The sequence below is a fragment of the Stomoxys calcitrans genome, chromosome 4 (genome assembly GCF_963082655.1).
Source record: "Stomoxys calcitrans chromosome 4, idStoCalc2.1, whole genome shotgun sequence".
Lineage (NCBI taxonomy): Eukaryota > Metazoa > Arthropoda > Insecta > Diptera > Muscidae > Stomoxys > Stomoxys calcitrans.
Window position 1 is genome coordinate 136,946,596 of NC_081555.1, and position 23,130 is coordinate 136,969,725.

The 23,130-nt window shown below is 38.5% G+C and overlaps 5 protein-coding genes across 5 annotated transcripts; 3 read left to right on the plus strand and 2 right to left on the minus strand.

The window, feature by feature from the left end:
- Positions 1–1,529: 1,529 nt before the first annotated feature.
- Positions 1,530–7,838, minus strand: LOC106094526 (uncharacterized). The gene is made up of 4 exons (XM_059367284.1): positions 7,097–7,838; positions 6,839–7,036; positions 4,996–6,270; positions 1,530–2,248 (listed from the first exon to the last, which is right to left on the minus strand). Exons 1-4 carry the CDS (start codon positions 7,602–7,604, stop codon positions 1,587–1,589), a joined length of 2,643 nt encoding a protein of 880 aa, XP_059223267.1. The 5' UTR covers positions 7,605–7,838; the 3' UTR covers positions 1,530–1,586.
- An 848-nt stretch (positions 7,839–8,686) lies between these two features.
- LOC106094365 (mitochondrial import inner membrane translocase subunit Tim29) lies at positions 8,687–9,466 on the plus strand. Its single transcript, XM_013261580.2, has one exon. It carries the CDS (start codon positions 8,871–8,873, stop codon positions 9,444–9,446), a length of 576 nt encoding a protein of 191 aa, XP_013117034.1. The 5' UTR covers positions 8,687–8,870; the 3' UTR covers positions 9,447–9,466.
- On the minus strand, positions 9,463–13,768 carry LOC106094357 (alanyl-tRNA editing protein Aarsd1-A). The gene is made up of 4 exons (XM_013261568.2): positions 13,604–13,768; positions 12,920–13,432; positions 12,587–12,843; positions 9,463–10,052 (listed from the first exon to the last, which is right to left on the minus strand). The coding sequence occupies exons 1-4, from the start codon at positions 13,640–13,642 to the stop codon at positions 9,566–9,568; spliced, it is 1,296 nt and encodes a 431-aa protein (XP_013117022.2). The 5' UTR covers positions 13,643–13,768; the 3' UTR covers positions 9,463–9,565.
- Positions 13,769–15,032: 1,264 nt separating this feature from the next.
- Positions 15,033–18,646, plus strand: LOC106094385 (uncharacterized). The gene is made up of 3 exons (XM_059367017.1): positions 15,033–15,468; positions 18,095–18,199; positions 18,260–18,646. The coding sequence occupies exons 1-3, from the start codon at positions 15,134–15,136 to the stop codon at positions 18,618–18,620; spliced, it is 801 nt and encodes a 266-aa protein (XP_059223000.1). The 5' UTR covers positions 15,033–15,133; the 3' UTR covers positions 18,621–18,646.
- On the plus strand, positions 18,605–23,130 carry LOC131993967 (uncharacterized). Its single transcript, XM_013261604.2, has 4 exons — positions 18,605–18,676; positions 22,335–22,506; positions 22,572–22,673; positions 22,738–23,130. The coding sequence occupies exons 1-4, from the start codon at positions 18,607–18,609 to the stop codon at positions 23,072–23,074; spliced, it is 681 nt and encodes a 226-aa protein (XP_013117058.2). The 5' UTR covers positions 18,605–18,606; the 3' UTR covers positions 23,075–23,130.

A 23,130-nucleotide genomic window follows, 5' to 3' on the forward strand; every position in this document is an offset into this window, starting at 1 on the left:
TCGGACTATATCTTCTTATAGCTCCCATATAGACCAATCCGCCGATTTAGGGTTTTCGGGCTATAAAAGCCACATTTATTATCCGATTCCGCTGAAATTTGGGACAGTGAGTTGTGTTAGGCCAGTCGACAATCTTCTTCAATTTGGCCCAGATCGGTTCAGATTTGGATATAGCTGCCATATAGACCGATCTCTCGATTTAAGGCATTGGGCCCATTAAATGCTCATTTATTGTCCGATTTAGCCATAATTTGGGATGGTTAGTTGTGTTAGGCCCTTCGAAATCCATATTCAATTTGGCCCAGATCGGTCCAGATTTGGATATAGCTGCCATATAGACCGATCTCTAGATTTAAGGTTTTGGGCCCATAAAAGGCGCATTTATTGTCCAACGTCGCCGAAATTTGAGACTCTGAGTTTTGTCAGGCCCCTCGACATCTTTCTGCTATATGACACAGATCAGTCCAGATTTGGATATAGCTGCCACATAGACCGATCTCCTGAATTAAGGTCTTGGGCCCATAAAAGGCGCATTTATTGTCCGATTTAGCCTAAATTTGGAACAGTGAGTTGTGTTAGGCCCTTCGACATCCTTCTTCAATTTGGTCCAGATCGGTCCAGATTTGGATATAGCTGTCATATAGACAGATCTCTCGATTTAAGGTTTTGGGCCCATAAAAGGTGCATTTATTGTCCGACGTCGCCGAAATTTGGGACAGTGAGTTGTGTTAGGCCGCTGGACATCCTTCTTCAATTTGGTCCAAATTTGGATATAGCTGCCATATAGACCGATCTCTCGATTAAAGGTCTTGGGCACAAAAAAATGCACATTTATTGTCCAATGGTGCCTAAATTTGAGACAGGACAACAACTTTCTGCAATTTGGCCCAGATCGGTCAAGATTTGGATAAAGCTGCCATATAGACCAATCTCTCGATTTAGGGTTTTGGCCCCATAAAAGGAACATTTAAAATCCGATTTCGGTGAAATTTGACACATTCGTGTCATATATGGTTCAGAACGCCTGCCAAACTTAACGCCTTTTTACTTTTTTACATTATCATGTGTAGCAGCCACAAGATCAAAAGATTTATGACTATAAACGTGTCCAAATCAAGCATTTGACGTTCGAATGGGATTTGGGCACAACTCTGGAGTTGGATGGGCATCAGATGGGCAAGTGAGCCAACCTTCTTAATTCAACAATGTCTACCGCGTTGCTTTTGTGGGATTTGTGTGCAGAGTTGCATTTTTGCAAAGCGACATTCAAAAGCAATGCTCAACGCGCTCATTCTGTTTTGGCCTTAAGCGTTTGATGAACCCTGTAAAGACCCTATAAAATATTATTCGCAGTACTGAGATGAGATTTATTTTATTGGACATGCCTATTTTCAAATGAGTTTTATTACAATGTAACTTTTACTTATTATCGATCTGGCAAAAACTAATAATGGCTAATAAATGAGCAAATGAAAATTAAAAAAATAACCTACATACATATTTACGTAGGTACATATTTACATCTGATATTTTTAAACCTTACACTTAATTAAAAAGGAACTTCTTCTGCCATGCAACAAAAAATCTTAAAATCCCTTAACGAATTTCTTGACTTTTTTCTTCTTTTTCATGGAATCCACTCCAATGTCTAGCGTTGTGTTTACTTCAATATCACCAGCTGTGGTGTTTAAATGCAATGTACTATTATTGTGAATATTAAATGTGGTTTCACAGGCGGATGCGTTTATTATCTGTGTTGACTGAACTGCATGTTCAAAGTCCATTGAGATATGAGTTTCATTTAAAGATATATTTTCGTCATTTCCCAAAGCGGTTACACGCACTTCATTTAAATTGGTTGATATTTTGTTTGGTATATTAACCATGGGTGCATTTGGACGCATAGATGAAGCAAGCCAATTTTGAACCTTAATTTCAGGATCTGGTTTGATATTGCGGCTGTTTTGTAAGCTTCCCAGATGCAAACCATCCTTCTCATCATCCAATTCAATATCCCATATGGACAGTAGATCAGGAACTAAAGCATCCTTGTAGGAATGCAACTTGGAAAGAGACTTTTGCCAGCGTCCAAAGTGGAGTCTCTTTCGTTTTTTCTTTGGTGGCAACGCTTCAGGTAGAACTTCCGGTGGGGGAATTTGTTCGGTTTCGCTGTAACTATCGTCCATGTCATCCATTTCGTTTTTGACAGCAGTGTTCAGATATTTGGAGAGAAAAACTTTGCGCATGGCTGTAACAAAAACAGAAAACAATTTAAATCAAATGAATGTTGTAAAGAATTATATTAAAACAAATATATAAAGATATTTATATAATAACACTGGAGGATAATCGAGGCGACGATAGGAAACCTGGAAGGAAGGGGTGAGGTTTCCGATCGGATACCTGAGATGAGCCTTGAAGTCGAGTGCGAGGCACTGCTGCCATCGGCACAGTTTTGGATTGACAGAACCCTAGTATTGCCATCTGGAAGATCATGTTACACAGATGGATTAAAGCTAGAGGACAGAGTGGGCCTGGGGGTCTACATTGAGAACCTAGGGACTGAGATATGTTTTAAACTGCCCGACCATAATACGGTCCTGCAGGCGGAGATTCGGGCGATTACGGAATGCGTGAGGTGGTATGATGCTAACGCGAGGATGTCGAGTATGAACATCTTTACCGGTTAACCCAAAGCGTTTCGGGTCGCCGCAGTCCGAGTTAAGGGAGTGGGCGACAAATGCGCTTGCAACATTGTTGAACAGCGAAACGGTCGGTAGCACGGCGAAAATCCTATGGGGTAATCCAGATCGTGAAAAGACGAGGCTATTAATGAAAGGAACTAAGAATGGGGTCAGTATAGCTATTGGTATCATAACGGTACACACAAAACTACGAGGTTACTTATGTAAAATCGGTAGACCAATCTCACGATTTAGAGTCTTTAGGGCACATAAAACGCATTTATCTTCCGATTTCGCTGGAGTTTGGGACAGTGAGTTGTGTTAGAAACTTCGACACCCCTTTTTAATACGGCCTAGATCGGTCCAGGTTTAAGGTTTTTGACCCATAAAAAGTGAATTTATTAACCGAATTTAACCAAAATGCAGAATGAGTAACGTTAGGCACCTTGACTTTCGTACCGAGTATGGTCAATATCGGTCTTTATTTGAATCAAACTGAAATATAAACCGATCTCTCAATTTAAGGTCTTGTGCTCATAATAAGCCATTTATTCTCCGATTTCATAGAAATTTGGGACAGTGAGTGAGGCATTCCAGTTCAATATAGCTAAGATTTCATCAGAAAAAATTTTCACCCGGGGTTTTCCCCTCCTAATGCTGGCAACATTTGTGAGGTACAATATTATGCCATGTAAAACTTCTCTCCAAAGAGGTGTCGCACTGCGGCACGCCGTTCGGACTCGCCTATAAAAAGGAGCCCGGTTATCATTGAGCTTAAACTTGAATCGGACTGCACTTATTGATATGTCAGAAGTTTGCCCCTGTTCCTTAGTGGAATGTTCATGGGCAAAATTTGGAATTTTAGTTTTTGGAACCATAAAAGCACGTTTATTACTCGATTTCGCTGAAATTTCACACAGTGTAAGGCTCATCGACATTAGTGTTCAATATGGTCCAGATCGGTCTTTATTAAGATAGAGCTGTCATATAGACCGATTTAAGGCCTTGGACGCGTTTATTGACCGATTTCGATGAAAATTGGCACAAGGAGCCCTTTTAAACTCTTTGACATTCTTGCTTATATGGTTCAGATCAGTCTATGGTGTTATTGTAGCTACATTTTTATGTGGAGGACAAGCTCCTGTGTGAGCAAGCTCGTTTCGATCGAAAGGACTGATCGCCGCGGAAACAAGTTGGCCATTGGTTATTTAATGGCGCCAATAACTCGCCTTGTCATATCGAGCATCATAGGCACTCAGTATTTGTGCAAGAGCCGGTGCCGCCCGGCCTCGCACTGAGTCTCTCCGCTCATTTTCTGCGACTGCCGGTGCAGCTACTCCGTATGGAGCATTCCACTATCTGTAACCTGTTGACGCGCCCTGTAGCTCGCCGCTTCTCGTGACAGCAATGAACACCACACACATCGAACCTCAATGTTCCAGCCTGTGTGGTGTTCACAGCTATCCCGTGCCGGTCTATATTTGAGTATAGCTACCATATACCTATACCGGTCTCCCGATTTTAGTTCTTAGACCCATAAAAGATGCATATTTTAACCGATGAATTTGGTACAAATATTTGTCTTAGACCCTTATATAGCCGATAGTTAAACTAAGCATCCAAACAAAAGGTGGGGGGTTCAGTTACGGCAGCCGGCCAAGAAACATTCTCATAGAAAACGATAGGACGACGAAACTGGCCTCGCTTTTGTATGGATGCTCAGTTCAACCATCGGCCAGCAATCGCTCTGCAATTCTAATAAGCCAGTGTGAAACTGAAATTCACCATTCGGTAGTTGCACTCTCTCATACTTTAAAACACAGAGCATGGGCAGACCAAATACAGAGTGAGAGAAATGATATCGCGGTGGCGGTCAACTTATATATTCGAGGTGGTGGGTATCCAAAGTTTGCCCCGTCCGAACTCAATACCTTTTAAATTGTTTTTTTTTTTTTTAATTTATTTATGTAATTTTCGTAATTTTGATTTCATACCGATGGATTCTTGGGCAAAACTTCTTAGAAATTATCGTAGATTACGATTTTAGCAACCGCTTGGTGTGTAGTTTTACACTCCCATAAATTGGCCCAACCTAGTCTAGATGTCCACTAAGGGTTATTGTTGTTGCAGCCACATTTGCGTGTTGAGGTGGCGATCCCCATCAAGCTCACACTGCGGAGCAATCCCGTTGCAGTCCATAGGACCGTTCATCGCCCACACTCATCCCGTGCCGTGTCCATCACAATTTAACAAAAAATTAAAAAAAAAAACTGAAATATTTTAAGCAACACAAGCTATCTTTTTTACATACCTTTCATATTTTTCAAATATGTATAATTCAGAGGCTGTTTTTGTACTGTTAATTTCTTTGCAAACTCTACCATTATTTCAGTGCTGCGTGCATTGCTGCGAGCATCATTTTCCATTTCCTCGCGTTTTGTCAACGTTTGCAGAAATATATCTCCCAAAGAATTGGAGGTTAGAAGCAACCCCAGTGCCGGCCCTTTGTCTCCTAATGCTGATTTACAAAAGGACATTCCCGTTGTACAAGCCATAATACGATTTCGTAAATTTGAATCTGACTGCAAACAATTACCTTCTAGTCGAGCTCGATCGTATGCTTCGACAAAGGTTGGTGGTTGATAGGGCATGCAGGGCGATTTATAGATATGATGGGGAACGCGCTGCGATACTTGTATGGGCAACTGCTCATCATTTCTCTGGCGAGACAGTTGGCAAATATGCAAGTCTCCCGATAGAGGAGAAGACAATGCAATATATTCATTATTCAACAATCGATATGTATCCAATAACAAAGGACTATACTCCAATTGATGAGACCAACGACAAACTACAGCGCCGGGTTCACTAAAGGAAGTAGAACCCTTAATGTAACGTATATCCATACAATGCAACTTATGATTGGTGGCTATATAGAACATATTGCTAAAGGCACTTGGCTGAATAGCAGTTATATGATCGCATAAATAGTGGTTTTCAATGATCGAAGTAGCAGATGACATCCATTGAGTGGGCGTGGTTCGCACATCGATAAGACAAAAATTGTATTCGTTGGTATATAGGAAAGTATTTTCACGCCAAGGCTTAATCATGTTCCAGCCCACATTGACAGCTTCCGGTTCAATTTTAAACAATTGCACTAGTTGTAAACTCTCGGCACCAACGTCATACAACTGTATTTGTTGTTTCATTGTTGTTACTAACAATTTACTGTAATCACGCTCCGACTGAGCAAAACTTATGAAAGGCGTAGATGGCGTAAGAAACTCTTTTAAAACATTTAATTTATTATCTTCATTGAGATAACTGATGGTTACACAATTTCTTTGGCGAGAAATGAAGCAATTTTTATTCTCCGAGGACGGCAGAACCATGGGTTTAATCTCAAATATTTCACATCTCTCCCTTGGCGTCAATTTTGCAACGGAACTCAAGTATGATGTAAGCGTATAGTCTTCAACCATAGGAAATTCTGTGAGTTCTATGCATAAATACAAAAAAAGTAAACAATTTAAAACCAAAGGACCATTTGTATACATATATTTAATGCTATTATACCCATCACCTTGAAAAAATTAAAATACCAAACATGTAAGTTGAACTGAAATTCTTGCGGCTTCAAAATGAGACGCCGGGTTATAAGTGAAAAAATGCATATATGCTATAGATTTGTAGACAAAGGGATCATGTTGAATGAACCAAAAGGACCTTAGCCAGGTTATTCAACTGTCCGTTTAATGAGCATTCTAAGAGTGATAAAGGTGTCCGTATAGGACAATATCTATATATCTAGCTTCCATATTAACTGATCTCTTGATTTAAGCTCTAAGACCCATAAAATCCGCAGTTGACTGAATTTTAGCATAGTGTTTCGTCTTCGGCACCAGTTTAATATGGTTTGGAAAAATTTAGTGATATAGACCCCATATGGCAATCCCCCATTTAAGGTTTATGGGCGAAAGAAGCCGCATTTGTTACCCGATTTCGCTGAGATGTGGCGTTGTGAGCTGTGTTCGACATTTCTTTAAAATCTGAATAATATACATATATACCTACGGTGATGGGTATCCAAGTTCGGCTGGACCGAACTAAATGCCTTTATACTTCTTAATTTTATAATTGTCTGTACTTACTCAATGTTTGTAGGTTTGGACCCGATGCATGCATAATTCGCTCAGACTGTGGTATAACACATAAATTTCCTCCAGTGTAATAGTAATCATAGCTAGCCTGAAAATACGGATCCGGTTGAACAGCAAGTCGTTCAGCAATTTCGTATACCGTCGTTTGGTACACTCCCTTAAGTTCTTCAGCACTAGTATTCTTATTTCCTGCAAGATAGAATTGTTCAAAAAAAAAACTGCGATACATTTTTAAATTGTATAAATTACTTTTTTTTGCAGTGTGATATGATGTTTTGCTCTTTTGCATGCGAAATCGATAAGATTCTTTGGCCTTGGGTCTTCGATAGCATAAATCTATTAGTTCTTGTCGAACGTTAGATATGTAAATGGGACGCGGAACATTAAAGGCACACGAAGGATATGTGAGCAATTTATTTTCATGCATTTGTGGCCACAAACCCACATTGAAAGATGGAAAAAGATTATGACTAAACGTATAATATAGATTGCTGGAGTTATGTTGGAGAAGCCTTTCAATTTCGTGATTTTGATTATATTTTAGGCGACGTATTGTTTTAGGTCTAGGAAACCCCTCAAGGGATACGTTATTAGAACCTTCTTCCAATCCGCCACTTTCTGGTCCATCTTCATTTTCAATATCATCGTTGTCATTTAATACTTGCTCATTATCGACAATGGATTTCCGCCTTTGCATACGTTTGCGAAAGGAGCAGTCTGGTAAATCCACGTAGAATTTTGAAGGACGCTTAGGCATAGTTTTTAAAACTTCTAGGACGTCAGAAAGAATGCTTTGCGTTCTGGGACGTGGTATTTCACAGTTTCAGAAACACTAGATGCCTGAGGCGGCTAGGCAGTAGAGATCCAACAACTATCTGGCACTATCTAGCTTTTGCTTATTTCAGAAGGACATTATTTCCATGGACCAATTGTTTTTTTTTTATTTTCTTGCCCACAGCATTCATAAACACTAACATCACACACATGCTATGCGCACGCAATGCTGCCAAGTTAAAAGACCAAACAGCTGTTGCCAATGAAGGAAATATTAGTGTGTTCGTGTACTCAAATTGTTACTAAATAGAAGACGTTCGAGTACTTTATTTTCCAGCAGAAGAGAGCGAGAAAGTCCGTGATAGCAAGGAACGGTTTTGAGTGTTTAATAATTGAAAGCGTGAAAAGTTCTACTGGAGGTTTTTTCCTCGTGCAGCAAATCTCCTTCGAAATTCAAATGCAACACTGTGTTTGTATTGAATACCGGTTATTATCGGTTGTTGCTGGTTTTGTAGTCACATGTCTATATGTGGAGGTGGCGATCCTCATCTAGCTCCTATAGGTGAGCAAGCTGGTTCCAGTTCAAAGGACCGATCGCCGCGGGAACATCATGGCCATTGGTTAAATAAGGGCGCCAACAACTCGCCTTGCCATATCGAACATCATAGACATTCAATATTTATGCAAGAGCCGGCGCCACCCAGCCTCTCACTGAGACTCTCCGCTCCATACCGCTGATTGTCCGCGACTGCAATTGCAACTATTCCGTATGGGTCATTCCGCAACCTGTGGACGCGGCCGGAAGTTCGCATCTAAGCTTCTCGTGATAACAATGAACAGTTCCAGCCTGTGTGGTGCTCATTGTTATCCCGTGCCGGGTAAGATCCCTTCACCAATTTAATTGCTGACCACAATATATATGCCGGACACAATAAAAATGCAGATAACAATAAAAGGCTGTCAAAAACATCCCTGTTGACAAATGCAAATCATTTCGATCGTAGTGTAAACGGGCTTTGGAGATTACTTCAAATCAAGTGGATTTCGGTTCTAGAGTAAACGTGATTTTACTCTCCTGCAAATTTTTACTGGAAAAGTACGCGAACAGACCTATAATGTTTCCAGGTGTCATTATCAGCTGGCACAATGTGCCAAAATCGATTAGCTACTACGGCCTGTAAAAAGTTGAATAATAAGAAATACATTTATGAATTAGATTAAAAACCTTAACGAAAAAATTTCCTGCAAAATGCGTTTCTTCTCTTTTTCCAACCGACTGGCGAGTCTACGTGCAAGAGTAGACAATACATTTACATTGCCCGAACGCTTTAAAGGCACCTTTGTGGAGAGACTTACAAACTACTGGAAAGGCCTTTTAACTGACTATAAAGATGTTGCCGTGGGAATTGTGAAAGAAAGTATAGAGAAACCAAAGAAGGCGATATTCTATGGAGTGACAGGATATTCTATATATTTGTGCGGCCAACGAAACCCCAGTGAAGAAGATTTTATTCGTCAATTTCGTTTGGCTACAAATGAGATGATACTGGTAAACCCTTCACTGCAGAACCCAACTTCAGATGCATATTTAAGACGACTGCAAGAGGATATTAATCAGAGACGTTTACGTTTCTTATCACTTGGTATATTGACTTTAATGTGGGAGGATTTATACGACAGCGATGATTGCACATATCCGGCAATATGCGAATATACCAAAGTGTCATTTTGGTCCATACCACAACATGTGATTGATGTCGGATTCTGGAATAAATTTTGGCGTTTAAAATATGAATTGCACAACTACGATGTAAATTATTTGTAATAAAATACGAAGACAATTTGTTAGCTGATTTTTACTACACCAAAAATGTATTTAAAAAAAACTATAAAGCTGTTTCAACATTTCAAAATCTATGTACATATGTATATCATTAAGAACAATTATGAACCTGGAGCTGGAGGTACAGCAGTTTTAGTGTCAACAGCAAAATGTTTTTCCAAAATTTCCTCACATTGACGAAGTTTTTCACAATCATTTATTTTGCCTTGATAGGTGCCCTCTTGGCCATTGCCTTTACCATCTAACATTTCCATGAAAATTGGTCCAAAATGTTGCACTACATCAGGTTCGCCTTTCAGCACCATATGCCCTTTGCTTGGTTGGCGACCTACAGCTGGTTCCGAAACAGTTAGAAAATATAAAGCCACGCCATCTGGGGCATTTCTTAAGAAAGTGTTGATAAAATCTGGTTCAATGCCATCTTTGCGATGTAAACTGTAATATTTTGGCAATGGTTTTGGCATTCTTTCCAGTTTTTCCGCTTCGACCAAGGCTAAATCTTTCAGTATTTTTTGGAAAGATTTTCTGCCAGCCTTCAAATTATTTTGAAGTTTTTGTATTAGGTCGACATGCTGAGATGGGCCACATCTGAAAGCAAAAATAAATTAGTAGTAGTATCACTTTATTTCTTCTTAATAATTGGTACAATTCAAAATTTTCTTAAATATAAATGTAATTTTAATTACAATTGGGCAAAACAAAAAAATAAAGTGGATTCACGACTATGACATTATGTCGTCAGTCGGTAAAAATATGTACATTTACTTATATGTTAAAGATAGCATATATTCTTGTTTCTTGTTTGTTTGGCTTTTTCGTTATGTTTTGTTTTAATTGTATTCATTAAGTATAAGTTTTCGATATCTAAGCGCCGATATAAGATAAGACACTAATTTTTTCCAATCAGCCCCATCATGTCCATCTAGTATTGATACGATTTCGTGTTGTTGAAGGTGGGGTTTACCAAATATTTGTATTCTAATTTCTCTGAGAATTGGACAGTTACCGAGAAAGTGCTGAAGTGTTTCCTTTTCATTTATATTGCAAATAGTACAGTTGTTGTTTTCATCTGTGCCTGATATATAACGATTTCCACTAAGACAAATTAGGTCGCACCTTGCTTTAAAAATCCAGGAGATTTCTTGTCTGTTGAAATTACCATTGAAATAACATGTGCCTCGTGTTAGATCTAAGTGTTTATAGATACGTGAGTTACTTTGCCGTGCTCTACGCAAATCCTTTGTTCTGTTATTGGTTGCTACACGTTCTATAAGAGCCGCTTCCATAAATTTCCAGACATTTGGTGAAATATTTTCCTCTATTGTCTGCATATCCATTTCGGTTAATAAATCATTTAAGGATCTAACCCAAAATAGCTGTTTCCGAATTATTATTTTACTTAATTGACACGGTAACCTTTCTTGGTTATATTGAAACAATGTCCTCCAAATATAATTTAAGTGCAGTTTAAGTGTATAAATGTGGCCAGCATCAAGACCTGTTTCAATTGAAATAGCGTAGTTTGGTGTTGATTCCGGTAATCTCAGAACACGTTTTAGAAAAAATCGTTGTAGTTTATCTACTTCTTCAAAATGTAAATGGCCCCACACTTGCGCAGCATATGATTGGATTGCCCTGCACACAGCTTGATACATGTTCCACTTTTGGGCCAAGGGCACCCCATCTTTATTTATAAAATTCTTCCATGTGACGTTTATGGCACTCTTCGATTGGCTATTTCGATTTTGTATATGTTTTAAAAAGGACATTTGTGGCGTTACAATTACTCCAAGGTAGTTATATTGTGAAACTATCTCAATTTGTTCTCCTTTAAAAACCCATTTTTCTTGTTCGGCTAATCTGCCTCCTTTTCGAAATACAATTATCTTCGACTTTGCCATGTTGACCGTTAAATTCCATTTAGAGCAATACTTTTCTAAATTCGTTATCATAAGTTGAAGTATCTGTTTATCCTCAGCCAAAATAACGATATCGTCGGCGTATAGCAATAATCTTATATTCAAGTCCTCTATATACAAGCCACCTTTTAAAAAATCATGGAGGTCATTGAGATATAACGCGAAAAGCAGCGGGGATAACAGACAGCCTTGTTTCACGCCCGATAATGTATCAAAATATTCAGATATTTCCTCACCTGCCCAAACTGCTGATTTTGTGTTTTTATAAATGCTTTCTACCATTTTAACAAATTTATAGGAAATACCAAGTTCATGTAGTTTATAAATTAGTAGACTTCGACTGACATTATCAAATGCAGCCTTGAAGTCAACGAAGAAGGCATATACTTTCTTTTTTTCTGCCATCTTGATATTAACTATTGCAGCAAGGTTATAAATGTTGTCTGCGGCTGAATAATTTCTGCGAAATCCAGCCTGATATTCCAGCAGTAACTTTCGTGTTTCAATCCAGGTAATAAGCCTTTCATTGAGGATTCCCATGAAGATTTTAGCAACGCAGTTCATAAAGGAGATTCCTCTATAATTCGAAACATCACTAAGACAACCTTTTTTGTGGATCGGGAATATTATGGTCTTTATAAATGTATCTTCCACATCTGCATTTTCATACACTTTGTTGTATCCACGAGCTAATTCCGATAGCTCGTGGTATTGTATTGTTTATGATAAAAGGTTTTATTTAAAGCAAATTTGGTATGCTAAAACTTTACGTAGATCTTTATACTTAGATGGTTACAGAGAGAAATTAAAACTAAATAACATTCGTGTTGCAGAAAAAGAGTTGCAATATTTTCATCATGTAGGGCATGTGGGGAAGATCATAAGACATTGGAGCATTTCATATGTCATTGTCCGGCTTTCGCGGCTAACAAACACCTGTATTTAGGTGGTCACACAATACCAGACATAAACCAACTTAGGGACGTGGTATGGAAAACAATTAGGGATTTTGTAAGTAGCACGGAATTCCTGACTTAGATTTTTTTTCTAGGTTACCTTTCAGTATTTAGAGCGCATAAAAACCTTAAATGTATGTCAATAGTGGCATGAGGCAAATTAATATCCGCACCCTCCTTTCAACCTAACCTAAACTAACCTTAAACAATGTATGCACAACATCACAAATCATTATTATAAACTTACTTAAGAGCCAGTGTTACTTGTTGCTCTCTCTGGAAGCATTTTCCCAAAAGTTTAGTTACTCGTTCTCCCACAACAAAGTGAACATTGACACTGTTCTTTGCTTTTTCCGCATATAAAAGTTTAACACATTGCAGTTGAGATAAATTTGATACATGCGTCCCACAGCACATGTTGTCACGGTGTCCTTCGATACGTATAACGCGGACAGGACCTTCTATGTCTTTAGGCAAGCCTCGTGGAGCACGCACTCCTTCCATCTGAAACCCCAATTAAAATTTCTTTTGTTAGTTGGTTACAGAAATTTTTATGCAGTTTATTTCAAATCCATATTACCTGCGACAAGATATTTGCATCAACCAGCGCCACATTCACTTCTTTTCCCTGTCTAATAATATTATTGGCTAAGTTTTCGATAACATCTAAAGACTCACGGCTAATCACATGCTTGGTATTGAGCTCTACGAACGAGGTTTCGCCACCCAACCACCACGAAGTAGTGTCGTAGTTGAATTCTTTATCAAACAAGTCAGTTATTAAGTGTTGTCCAGAGTGCTGTTGCATATGATCAAGACGGCGTTCCCAGTCAAGTGATTGTTTGACTTCGGTTCCAACTTCAAAGCTTTTATTGGTTTCCACAAAATGAACGGCTTCGTTTCCTTTGCGTACAACACTGCGCACAGGCTCCCCATTGATTGTTCCATAGTCACATGGTTGACCTCCACCTTCGGGGAATAGAATTGTATCTTCACATACGACATTATATCCGTTTATCTGTTCAGGTTCTGCACATCCTGGAGGTGACACGTTTAATTTTGCGATTTCACATGAAACTACCTTGCAAGTGAACTAAAATTTCAACAAACAACAGTAATAAAATTGTATACATATTTTCAATTGCTCCCATATAAAGATAATGTGTATTTATGGAACTAAATTTTAAATCAATGCGTCAGGCAATTATGATCCAGTGGTTCATAAAATATAAACTACATTTTTTATTTTATTTTTTTAACTTACATTTCGTAAAAAACTATCTTCTTGGCATTTGAACACCATCTTCCTTGCTAATATTCCACTATAACTTGGTTAATTATGCAAATTGAATTTTCCTGGCAATTTTACAAATAATAGACAGGGGCATGTAAACATTGGCCAGCTGTTAAATGTGAGTGACAGTTTGGGTATATGTAACACAGTGATGCCAAGTTTATTGTAACCGATTCTCGTGCAGTATTGCCTTTTGCCATGACATATTTTACCCCATCAATTTTAAACAAAATTTCCAAACCAATTAAATACATTTTTATATAATTTGAAATAAATTAGATATAAGAAGTCAAAAAGTGCTAAGTTCGTCCGGGCGGAATATTGGGAACCCACCAACGTGGGTTCTGACAAAAATGTACAAAAAATTAACTATGTTAACGGGCATAGTTGTTTCACGAATCCTTTTGCAGTCCCAGGGCAACCTGTTGTACGTACCAGATTGACCCGATGGAGTTCTTCATCGTCAAGGCCTGCCGCCTCACTGTATAACACATTGTTACAACAACAACAACGATTAATTTTTTGAAAAACTACAAAAATTTATTTTTTTTAATTTTACCATAAGTTGATGTTGTTGTAGCAGTTTATTGTGTTCTATCCTTCGTCTGCTTGATTCTGTTGAATATCAAGACCCAGGAACTCTGTGACTAAGATTGGGTACGTCCACAGGGATCTGGGTCTGAGTCGAGTGGGTCTGGCTGGGCAGTTAAACATGTGACATCGTGCGGTCCCTGGTTACAATCGGGACATACATCTTGCACGTCGGCATTAATCCTTGCTCTGTAGGAGTTGAGGCGGCTACTTCTGCCGAAACGTAATTGAGCCAGAACTACTCTGGTTTGCCGGGGGAGGTCAATTTCTTCAGGTACAATAGGAGATAGCATGTAGTTATGTTTTCGCTCTGGTGGGATCATTGTCTCCTGATGGAGGTGGTCCACATGAGAACTTAGGAGACAGCCCGTCGCTGTTCGGAGGGCCTCATTCTGACAGATCTGAATTTTTTTCCACTGCGTGTCACAAAGTTGACGAGACCACACTGGCGCTGCATAACTTACTACAGACCGGCCAATTGCTTTGTACTTGGTCAACAAGGTAGGGTATAAAAATGGATATGAAAAAAGAGTGAAAAAATAAAATTATTTTTTTTAGGCTAATGATTTGAAAGTAGCAATTAGGCACAATTATTGTAGTGTAATATGATGACAAGATTGTGGTGATACAGAAAATTTGCTATATGTTAAAGTAAAGATATTTTGTTGAAGTTTTTCACTACTTAAAACAGAGTACACTGATTAATGGGAAAATTTTACATTTAAAATTTTTATATTTTACTTTACAAGTACCTGCCTTACAAAAAAAAAAATTATGGAAGTATCGTAAGGTTTTTGAGTCACAGTTTTAAACGTATGTACATACATACCAAGATCCAACATAAATAAAAAAGGGGTGGGATTATATATATTAAAAAATTCAAATTTTAGTAATATTTCTGGTCCTTACATGATGGAATTGGCGCATAAAGTTTCAACTGAATGTCATAGTTGGACACACGACGAAAGCATGACTCATGATTCTATCAAGCTGCACAGTGTCAAATATTGTTCGTTGTATCCGAAAAACGAGTTGGATTGCAGCATGACAAAATTTGAAAATTGTAAAACAAACATATACACCAAATATGATTATTACCTGGAGAAATATGTGCACGAGATTATTTTGTTACTGGATGATCTATTTAAAGGCCATCATAAATTGACGGAAAAGGAAATCTTGTATCAGAACACGTTAATTGATGATATTTGGGTGAATTCTCAAAAACATTTGATGGTGACGGAGTAAGTAGATTAATCATTTAGAAGTTGCCGTTTTATTAATAGAAATATGTCGGCAAAACTGCACTTTATAGGGCGCACCTCCGATTTCGCTCAGGTCATTGACCCAGTACCAAGGCGGATTTAAAAATGTGGCCACGTTTGACGGTATTAAGATGACAGATTTTTGTTTGCATTATCTTTGTTGTTATCTTTTTTCTCGCATATTCTCTGCTCATGTACGCACACGTATTCACACATGCACATAAATTTGCTTGCGTGTGTTGGCAAAACGACGATCAGCTTGATGGCAAGATGGAGGATTGCACCATATGATTTGTGGTTGTTGTACAAATGAGACCACCTTAAATTGTTTCGCTATGGACGAGTACCAGAGTTAGCATAGAAAAATTGGTAGTTGATATGTTTCATTCCAGAAACTTTATTCCGTGTAGTCAATGGCTCCTGAATTAAGGCAATATGAATCTTACCGTTGCTGATTTTCTCCATCAGAGCGCGAGTAGCAGTCTCGCTCCCGTGGATGTTTATCTGAATGACCTCAATCATTGGTCCACCATTAGATGGGGTTCCTGGGAGTGGGTGATGGTCTCATCGTCTGCTCCCTATTCTTTAGGCTGCATTGACTTTCCTGTCACTGCACTGCCTGATGTTTTCGTATTAGGTTCTTCGGAATCTTATAAAGTATTGAGTTTCTCGGCACTGTACTGCCTGATGTTTCAATACTAGGATCTTTGCCTATTGTAGTCTTTCAAATCTTAAGAGGGCGGCTCCTTCCCGGCACGGGATAGCTGTGAGCACCACACAGGCTGGAACATTGAAGTCCGATCTGTGTGGTGTTCAATGCTGTCACGAGAAGCTTAGCTGTAAGCTACCGGGCGCGTCCATAGGTTCCGGAGTAACTGCTTCTGCAGTCCGGAATCAGCGATAACGAGCGGAGTCACAGTGAGACCCCGGGCGGCACCGGCAAGTTATTGGCGACTTTAAATGACCACATTGGCGCAATGTGACTTTAAATGACCACATTGGCCCCATTGCGGGAGGGCTGGCTTAGTCTTCCCAGAGTACTTGAAAACGGGAAACTCATTTTCTTCTTCAGAGTTTTAGCAATGTTATGCTCTTCGCGAGATCTGATTCTCTTTCCAGCTTTCGTAGAAGTGCTTGAAATGCCAGTTTTATACCTTCAAGCATCCTGCACTTTGCTCTGTCGGCGCATATTCCCCTGTCTCCTTCGTCTTGCCCCGGATTGCTTTCTTGTTCCCCTTGCTAGAGCAAAGCTCTCGCTAACTATTGGCGTCATCCCGCCGTCTTCATCTTCCGATTCGGCTGCGATGACTGTCTCATTTACAATGTCGCTGTCTGAATCCGATTTGGAAATACCACCTTAACATAAAGGCTGGGAACGAATATCCCTCTCATCCGTTTTAGCGCCATTCGTTAGTATAACGACCGGTTGTGCACTTGGAGCATTACTCTCGAAAACAGGCGTCAAGGCACCCATACCTACATGAGGGCGGACAACATGCTACGGTCTGATGCCGCCACCGCAGCCTCAAAAAGGCTTTAAATTTTTTCTTTTTTTCGTAATAGGTAGAACCTGTTCCAAAATAGGGATATTGTTGTTTGAGGAGCGAAATGAAAGCACGGCCGTTCCACCCGACGTTTACTCTAAAAATATTTGAAAAGAGTAAGACGATTGGATAAAAATTAATAAGTTTGAGCGTGCTAAGTTCGGCCGGGCCGAATCTTATATACCCTCCACCATGGATCGCATCTGTCGAGTTCTTTGCGCAATATCTATTTTTAGGCAAACAAAGAATAATGAATAAGGACGAAGGAAGAGCTATATCAAGTTATAGTCCGATTCGGGGCTCAAGAAGCAAAATCGTGGGATCCATTTATATGGGACCATATTGCACACGTATGTTGAAGGCAATGGGAGAAGCCGTTATACAAAATTTGTGCCAAATAGGATGAGAATTGCGCTCTCTAGAGGCTCAAGAAATCAAGATTCCAGATCGGTTAATATGGCAGCTATATCAGGTTATGGACCGATTTGGACCATACTACGCACAAATGTTGGAAGTGATAACAAAACACCACGTGCAAAATTACATCCAAATCGGAAAAGCTCAAGAAGTCAAGACCCAAGATCGGTCTATATGGCAGCTATATCAGGTTATGAACCGATTTGAACCAAACTTAGCACAGTTGTTGTTCAGTCAAATCGGACGAGAATTGCGCCGTCTAGAGGCTCAAGAAGTCAAGACCCAAGATCGGTTTATATGGCAGCTATATCAAAACATGGACCGATTTGGCCCATTTACAATCTCAACCGACCTACACTAATAAGAGGTATTTGTGCAAAATTTTAAGCGGCTAGCTTCATTTCTTCAAAAGTTAGCGTGCTTTCGACAGACGGACGGACGGACATGGCTAGTTCGACTTAAAATGTCACGACGATCAAGAATATATATACTTTATGGGCCTTAGACACATATTTCGAGGTGTTACAAACAGAATGACGAAATTAGTACACCCCCATCCTATGGTGGAGGGTATACAAATTATAAGACTTCAGTTGACTTTATGTATATCACCTTCAATCGATTATTTATTTTTACATTTTCAGAAGCAGTAATTGCGTTAAAATCTATCCTGAGATAGTATCATTGCCAGCCAAGAAAAGATTTTTAACCAAAATACGTTCAAATATTTTGAAAATCCACGCATCCAAGTAAGTTTAAATTTAATTTTTAAATATAAAAAACGTTATATTTAGTTTTCTTGGAACTAGCTGCTATATGGCCACATCACTACAAGTAATTAGTAAAACTATTGATGAATTGAAACGTCGTTGTGATAGCCTGGATTATTCAGTCGAAAGCCCATTTCTTTCAGGCACTTATTATTTGAGACCACTTAGCTATTTTTTAAACTTGATAAATGACCTATACCTATATTTCCATGAACATCTGTGTAAACTACAACGCTGGGCTGAACTTTTAGATCCCGCAGATAGGTTGGCTATTGAGGATTATTGTGCATTAATAAAACCGAATAAGGATTACCAAAATAACCTACTGGAGTATGTAGATCACTGTTGCTGCTGGCGATCTAAACGAAAAAGATGTATCGAAGAACATGTGCCTTGTTGATAGTAAAAAAAAACTAAGTTGTTTAACATTTTGTCCAAAATTAGGAGAAAAAATAGGTATGGTATTTTTTTCTTCGATATACACACAATGATAGCAATTTAAAATTATGTATTTTTTCTATAAAAAAAAAAGAGTGCTAAGTTCGGCCGGACCGAATCTTGGGAACCCAATACCATGGATTCTGCTAAAATTTTATACAAAATAAGTTTAGTTGAAGGGCATAATTTTATGTTTTTTTGGACCGTACTTGGCACAGTTGTTGGAAATCATAACAGAACAAATGTGCAACATTTTAACGAAATCGGACGATAATTGCGGTTTTCAGGGGCTAAAGATCTTACAGCTTTATCGGGATATAAACTGATTTGGACCCTATTTGGCACAGTTGTTGAAAGTTGTAATAGAATACAGCAGAGTTGTTAGAAGTCATAACAAAACATCGCATGCTCAATTTCAGCCAAATCGGACAAAAATTGCGACTTCCGGGGGCTCAAATAGTCAAATCGAGAGATTGGTTTACATGGCAGCTTTATCAGGATATAAACTGATTTGGACCGTATTTGTCACAGTTGTTGAAAGTTATAATAGAACACAGCATGGAAAATTTCAGACAAATCGGACAAAAATTGTGGCTTGTAACGACTCAAGAAGTCAAATCGGGAGAATGGTTTATATGGAAGCTATATCAGGTTAAAGACCGATTTGAACCGTACTTGGCACAGCTGTTGGAAGTCATAACAGAACGCCATGTGCAAAATTTCAGCCAAATCGGACAAAAATTGTGGCTTCCAGGTCCTCAAGAAGTAGAATCGGGAGATCGGTTTATATGGGAGCTACATCAGGTTATACACCGATTTGGATCGTACTTACCACAGTTGTTGGAAGTTAGAACAAAACACTGCGTACAAAATTTCAGCCAAATTGGAAAGAAAAATTGCGGCTTCCAGGGGCTCAAGAAGTCAAATTGGGAAATTGTTTTATATCGAAGCTATATCAGGTTATATACCTATGTGAACCGTACTTTGCACAGCTGTTGAAAGTCATAACAGAACGCCATGTACAAAATTTCAGTCAAATTGGACAAAAATTGTGGCTTCCAGGGCCTCAAAAAATAGAATCAGAAGATCGGTTTATATGGGAGCTATATCTAAATCTGAACCGATTTTCCATTCCCAACGTCCTACATCAATATTAAGTATCTGTGCAAAATGTCAAGCGGCTAGCTTTACGCGTTCGACCGCTATCGTGATTTCGATAGACGGACGAACGGAAGGACATGGCTATTTGGGGTCTTAGACGAATATTTCGAGGTGTTACAAACGGAATGACAAGACTAGTATACCCCCATCCTATGGTGGTGGGTATAAAATATAATATAATATTATAGCGAAACAAAATTAAATTTTTAAGAAAAAGATTATGGTACACATGTAAAAAACTTCTCCACAAAGAGGTGTTGCACTGCGGCACGCCGTTCTGACTCGGCTATAAAAAGGATGCCCCTTATCATTGAGCTTAAAATTGGAATCGGACCGAACTCCTTAATATGTGAGAAGGTTGCCTCTGTTCCTTAATGGAATTTTCATGGACAAATTTGTATTTGGTATGTAGTGGTGTAATATACCTCACTGTTCCAAATCTCAGCGAAATCGGCTAATAAATGCGCATTTTATAGGTTCAAAACCTTAAATTGTTAGGTCGGTCTATATGAAAGCAATATCTATTTATATCGAAAAATCTAAAAACATTCACTTTAACAATCCTATCGCATTGTTAACCTTTTATGAGCTCAAAAAGTCTAATCGGGAGATAAGACTGTATGGGACCTATTTATATGGGAGAAGAATAAGTAAAAGAAAGAAGAAGAAGGAGAAAGTAACTTACTATTTATACCCTACATCACCACTGTGGTACAGGGTATAATAACTTTGTGCATTTGTTTGCAACGCTAATTAGAAGAGCTAGACTCTCTGAGTATACCGATCGTCTTAGAATCACTTCCTGATTCGATTTAGCTATGTTCATCTGTCCACGTATCAAGGTACAGGTCGCATCTGTTGTCCGACTGTCGTAAAATTTTGCACATGTCACTTTTTTTGGTCCAAGGACGAACGCTATTGATTTTGATTAAAAAAATCGGTGCATATTAAGATATCACTCCCTTAGGTACAGTAAAAATTCTTTACTGTATACAAAGAGGTAAATGCGTCCTGTTGGGTTGTGTTTTTGGGGGTGGGGAAATACGTCTTATTTTATACCCATAATGCCGAAAGCGATAATATAAAATTTGATACCCATATATTTCCAATCGGTAAACATATCCGCTCGTGTGGGTTTCCGGATGGGGCGTCCCCCTGGGTTATTTGACCCCAAGAATTTATACCAAATTTCGTTTTTTTGGGTTAGCATAAAGTGGCATACAAAATTCTGCTTAAATCGGTGCACCCATCTCCGAGTTCTAGAGTTTTTGAAAATTAGGGTAAGGGTCCTCTGTGAAAAATTCATGAAAATCGCTTCAGCCGTTCTTGAATCTATACGGAACAGACAAAGAAACTAATAAACAAACAAAGCGCAACAATGTCATTCTTATATAATAGACAATGTGTCACAATCCCATGGATTGACACGATGGAGTTCTTCATCGGCAAGGGCTGCCGCTTCTATGTATAACACGCCGCTACAACAACATATGTTTGGTGTTCATAACTGTCACGAGAAGCTTAGCTGCTAGCTACCAGGCGCGTTCACAGGGATGTTCCATATACGGAGTAGCTGCAATTACAGTCGCGGTCAATCAGCGGTATTGAGTGGAGAGACCGACCGGCACCGGCTCTTTCTTAAATACTGAGTGCCTATGATACTCGATATGACAAGGCAATTTATTGGCGTCTTTAAATAACCAACTCCCCCTCTATGAGAAGTTCTCCAAACTAGGCAATATGCATATCAAACGAAAGGTATTAACGAGTAGATTACTAATTTGGAAGAGTAGATAAAAGAATATGAAAACATTTTTTTATTTTATGGGACAAGAAAAGAGAAGCGTAGTAAGGTAAAATATAGCGCGATTTGAAATGAAAAAATGTTCACCTGCGGCGCTTTCACATTCTTATCTTACTTACTTTAATTGAATTTTTCATTTTTTCCATTTCCGTTTGTTAAGCTGAGTATTCTATTCAGCTTTTCAAGCGGAATGCTGTCAAACTCCATGTATGGCATTTGCCCAACAACAAAATTTTGAGTGCACAATCTGTCAAAATCCGTGATTGTGTCACTAATCACGGATTTTGACAGATTGTGCAATCGAAATTTTGTTGACTCTGATTTTGTGTATGTTACTAGTTCGCGCCATTTTACGTTTTTGTATGTGTATCGTTCTTAACTATTGCACACACACACAACCAAATCCCGTTGACAGAATGCGCACTTCGCGAGAAAAAAATTGTACTCAGCTGTTTACGGTACACTACCTGATAATTATGTCATGGTAGCGCATCTGCTATTTATCATGTGCTCTCAAATTATGAGAGAAACCTCTACTGAAGTTCTTTTTTGTGCTTTTCTATATGATTTGGCATCACTCTTTATGTGGCGAGAACATGTTATAAACAAACAAAAGAATCAAAACAAAATCGTATTTTTTAGACATTCTACCAAATAAATTTTGTAAATATATTTTTTATATCTCTAAAATGTCTTTGGAACAAACGGCAGATGAACATATATTAAAACAAAGCAAACTCGAAGGGGAGACTTTGCAACAGCTATTAGCACTTGAAAAGGAATTTCGTGAACACAATGCAGTAATAAAAAACGAGCTACTAACTCAGAAAGAATTAATCTCTAGGATGTGGGTGTTATCACAGAGATATATTCTAATTACAAGGTTTGGTAGTGTGCATCTGTAATTTTTAGAGATTACTATAAATTATTTCCATTTGATCATTACAGCACTGGAACTTGTTGCAAATTTCCAGAAATATTTGCCGGGCCAGCCGAAGAAATCATATTGCAAGAATATTGTGAAAAACTTAAAGCTCTTAAAACCTCGAAGTAGGCACATAACAGTGACATTTGTAACAATTGTAATTGATATTGATTTTCATATTCATTTTAGCTGCCGCATATCAGTTTCTTTAAAAGATTTAAGAACATCTTGTCGTTTATTTGAAACCCTGTGCTCCCAATTGGATATGAATCTTCAAACACCATTCATAATTGGAGATGCCTATCATAAACCTTTAGCATTTTTTATTGAACTAGTTAGTGATTTGTTTAAATACTTTCATGCATGGTTATTGAAATTGAAGTACAATTCACAACTACTAGACCCTTATAAAGCCGAGGGAATGGAACACTATAAGACTTTGATAGAACCCTCCGAAGAGTTCGAGGAATATCTTAATATGGGCCTAACATACTGTAAATGCCTTAAGCCAAAAGCTGCTTGTTGAAAAAAAAATATATACACAGTTTTTTGTTGGAAAGCAAAAAACTAAGTGTACCCAAA

What these genes read in the sequence shown, in the direction of transcription:
- LOC106094365 (XM_013261580.2), top strand. Translation starts at nt 8,871, where the DNA reads ATGCGTTTCTTCTCTTTTTCCAACCGACTGGCGAGTCTACGTGCAAGA.
- LOC131993967 (XM_013261604.2), top strand. Translation starts at nt 18,607, where the DNA reads ATGTGCCTTGTTGATAGTAAAAAAAAACTAAGTTGTTTAACATTTTGT. An exon ending in AAAATTAGGAGAAAAAATAG is followed by an intron (nt 18,677 to 22,334) that starts GTATGGTATTTT and finishes AACAAACGGCAG; the next exon opens with ATGAACATATATTAAAACAA. An exon ending in AGATATATTCTAATTACAAG is followed by an intron (nt 22,507 to 22,571) that starts GTTTGGTAGTGT and finishes TGATCATTACAG; the next exon opens with CACTGGAACTTGTTGCAAAT.
- LOC106094357 (XM_013261568.2), bottom strand. Translation starts at nt 13,642, where the DNA reads ATGGTGTTCAAATGCCAAGAAGATAGTTTTTTACGAAAT. An exon ending in ATGCAAATATCTTGTCGCAG is followed by an intron (nt 12,844 to 12,919) that starts GTAATATGGATT and finishes TTGGGGTTTCAG; the next exon opens with ATGGAAGGAGTGCGTGCTCC. An exon ending in CAAGTAACACTGGCTCTTAA is followed by an intron (nt 10,053 to 12,586) that starts GTAAGTTTATAA and finishes TTTTGCTTTCAG; the next exon opens with ATGTGGCCCATCTCAGCATG.
- LOC106094526 (XM_059367284.1), bottom strand. Translation starts at nt 7,604, where the DNA reads ATGCCTAAGCGTCCTTCAAAATTCTACGTGGATTTACCAGACTGCTCC. An exon ending in TCCAAACCTACAAACATTGA is followed by an intron (nt 6,271 to 6,838) that starts GTAAGTACAGAC and finishes AATTTTTTCAAG; the next exon opens with GTGATGGGTATAATAGCATT. An exon ending in ATATTTGAAAAATATGAAAG is followed by an intron (nt 2,249 to 4,995) that starts GTATGTAAAAAA and finishes TTTTTGTTACAG; the next exon opens with CCATGCGCAAAGTTTTTCTC.
- LOC106094385 (XM_059367017.1), top strand. Translation starts at nt 15,134, where the DNA reads ATGATGGAATTGGCGCATAAAGTTTCAACTGAATGTCATAGTTGGACA. An exon ending in AAACATTTGATGGTGACGGA is followed by an intron (nt 15,469 to 18,094) that starts GTAAGTAGATTA and finishes TTACATTTTCAG; the next exon opens with AAGCAGTAATTGCGTTAAAA. An exon ending in TTGAAAATCCACGCATCCAA is followed by an intron (nt 18,200 to 18,259) that starts GTAAGTTTAAAT and finishes TCTTGGAACTAG; the next exon opens with CTGCTATATGGCCACATCAC.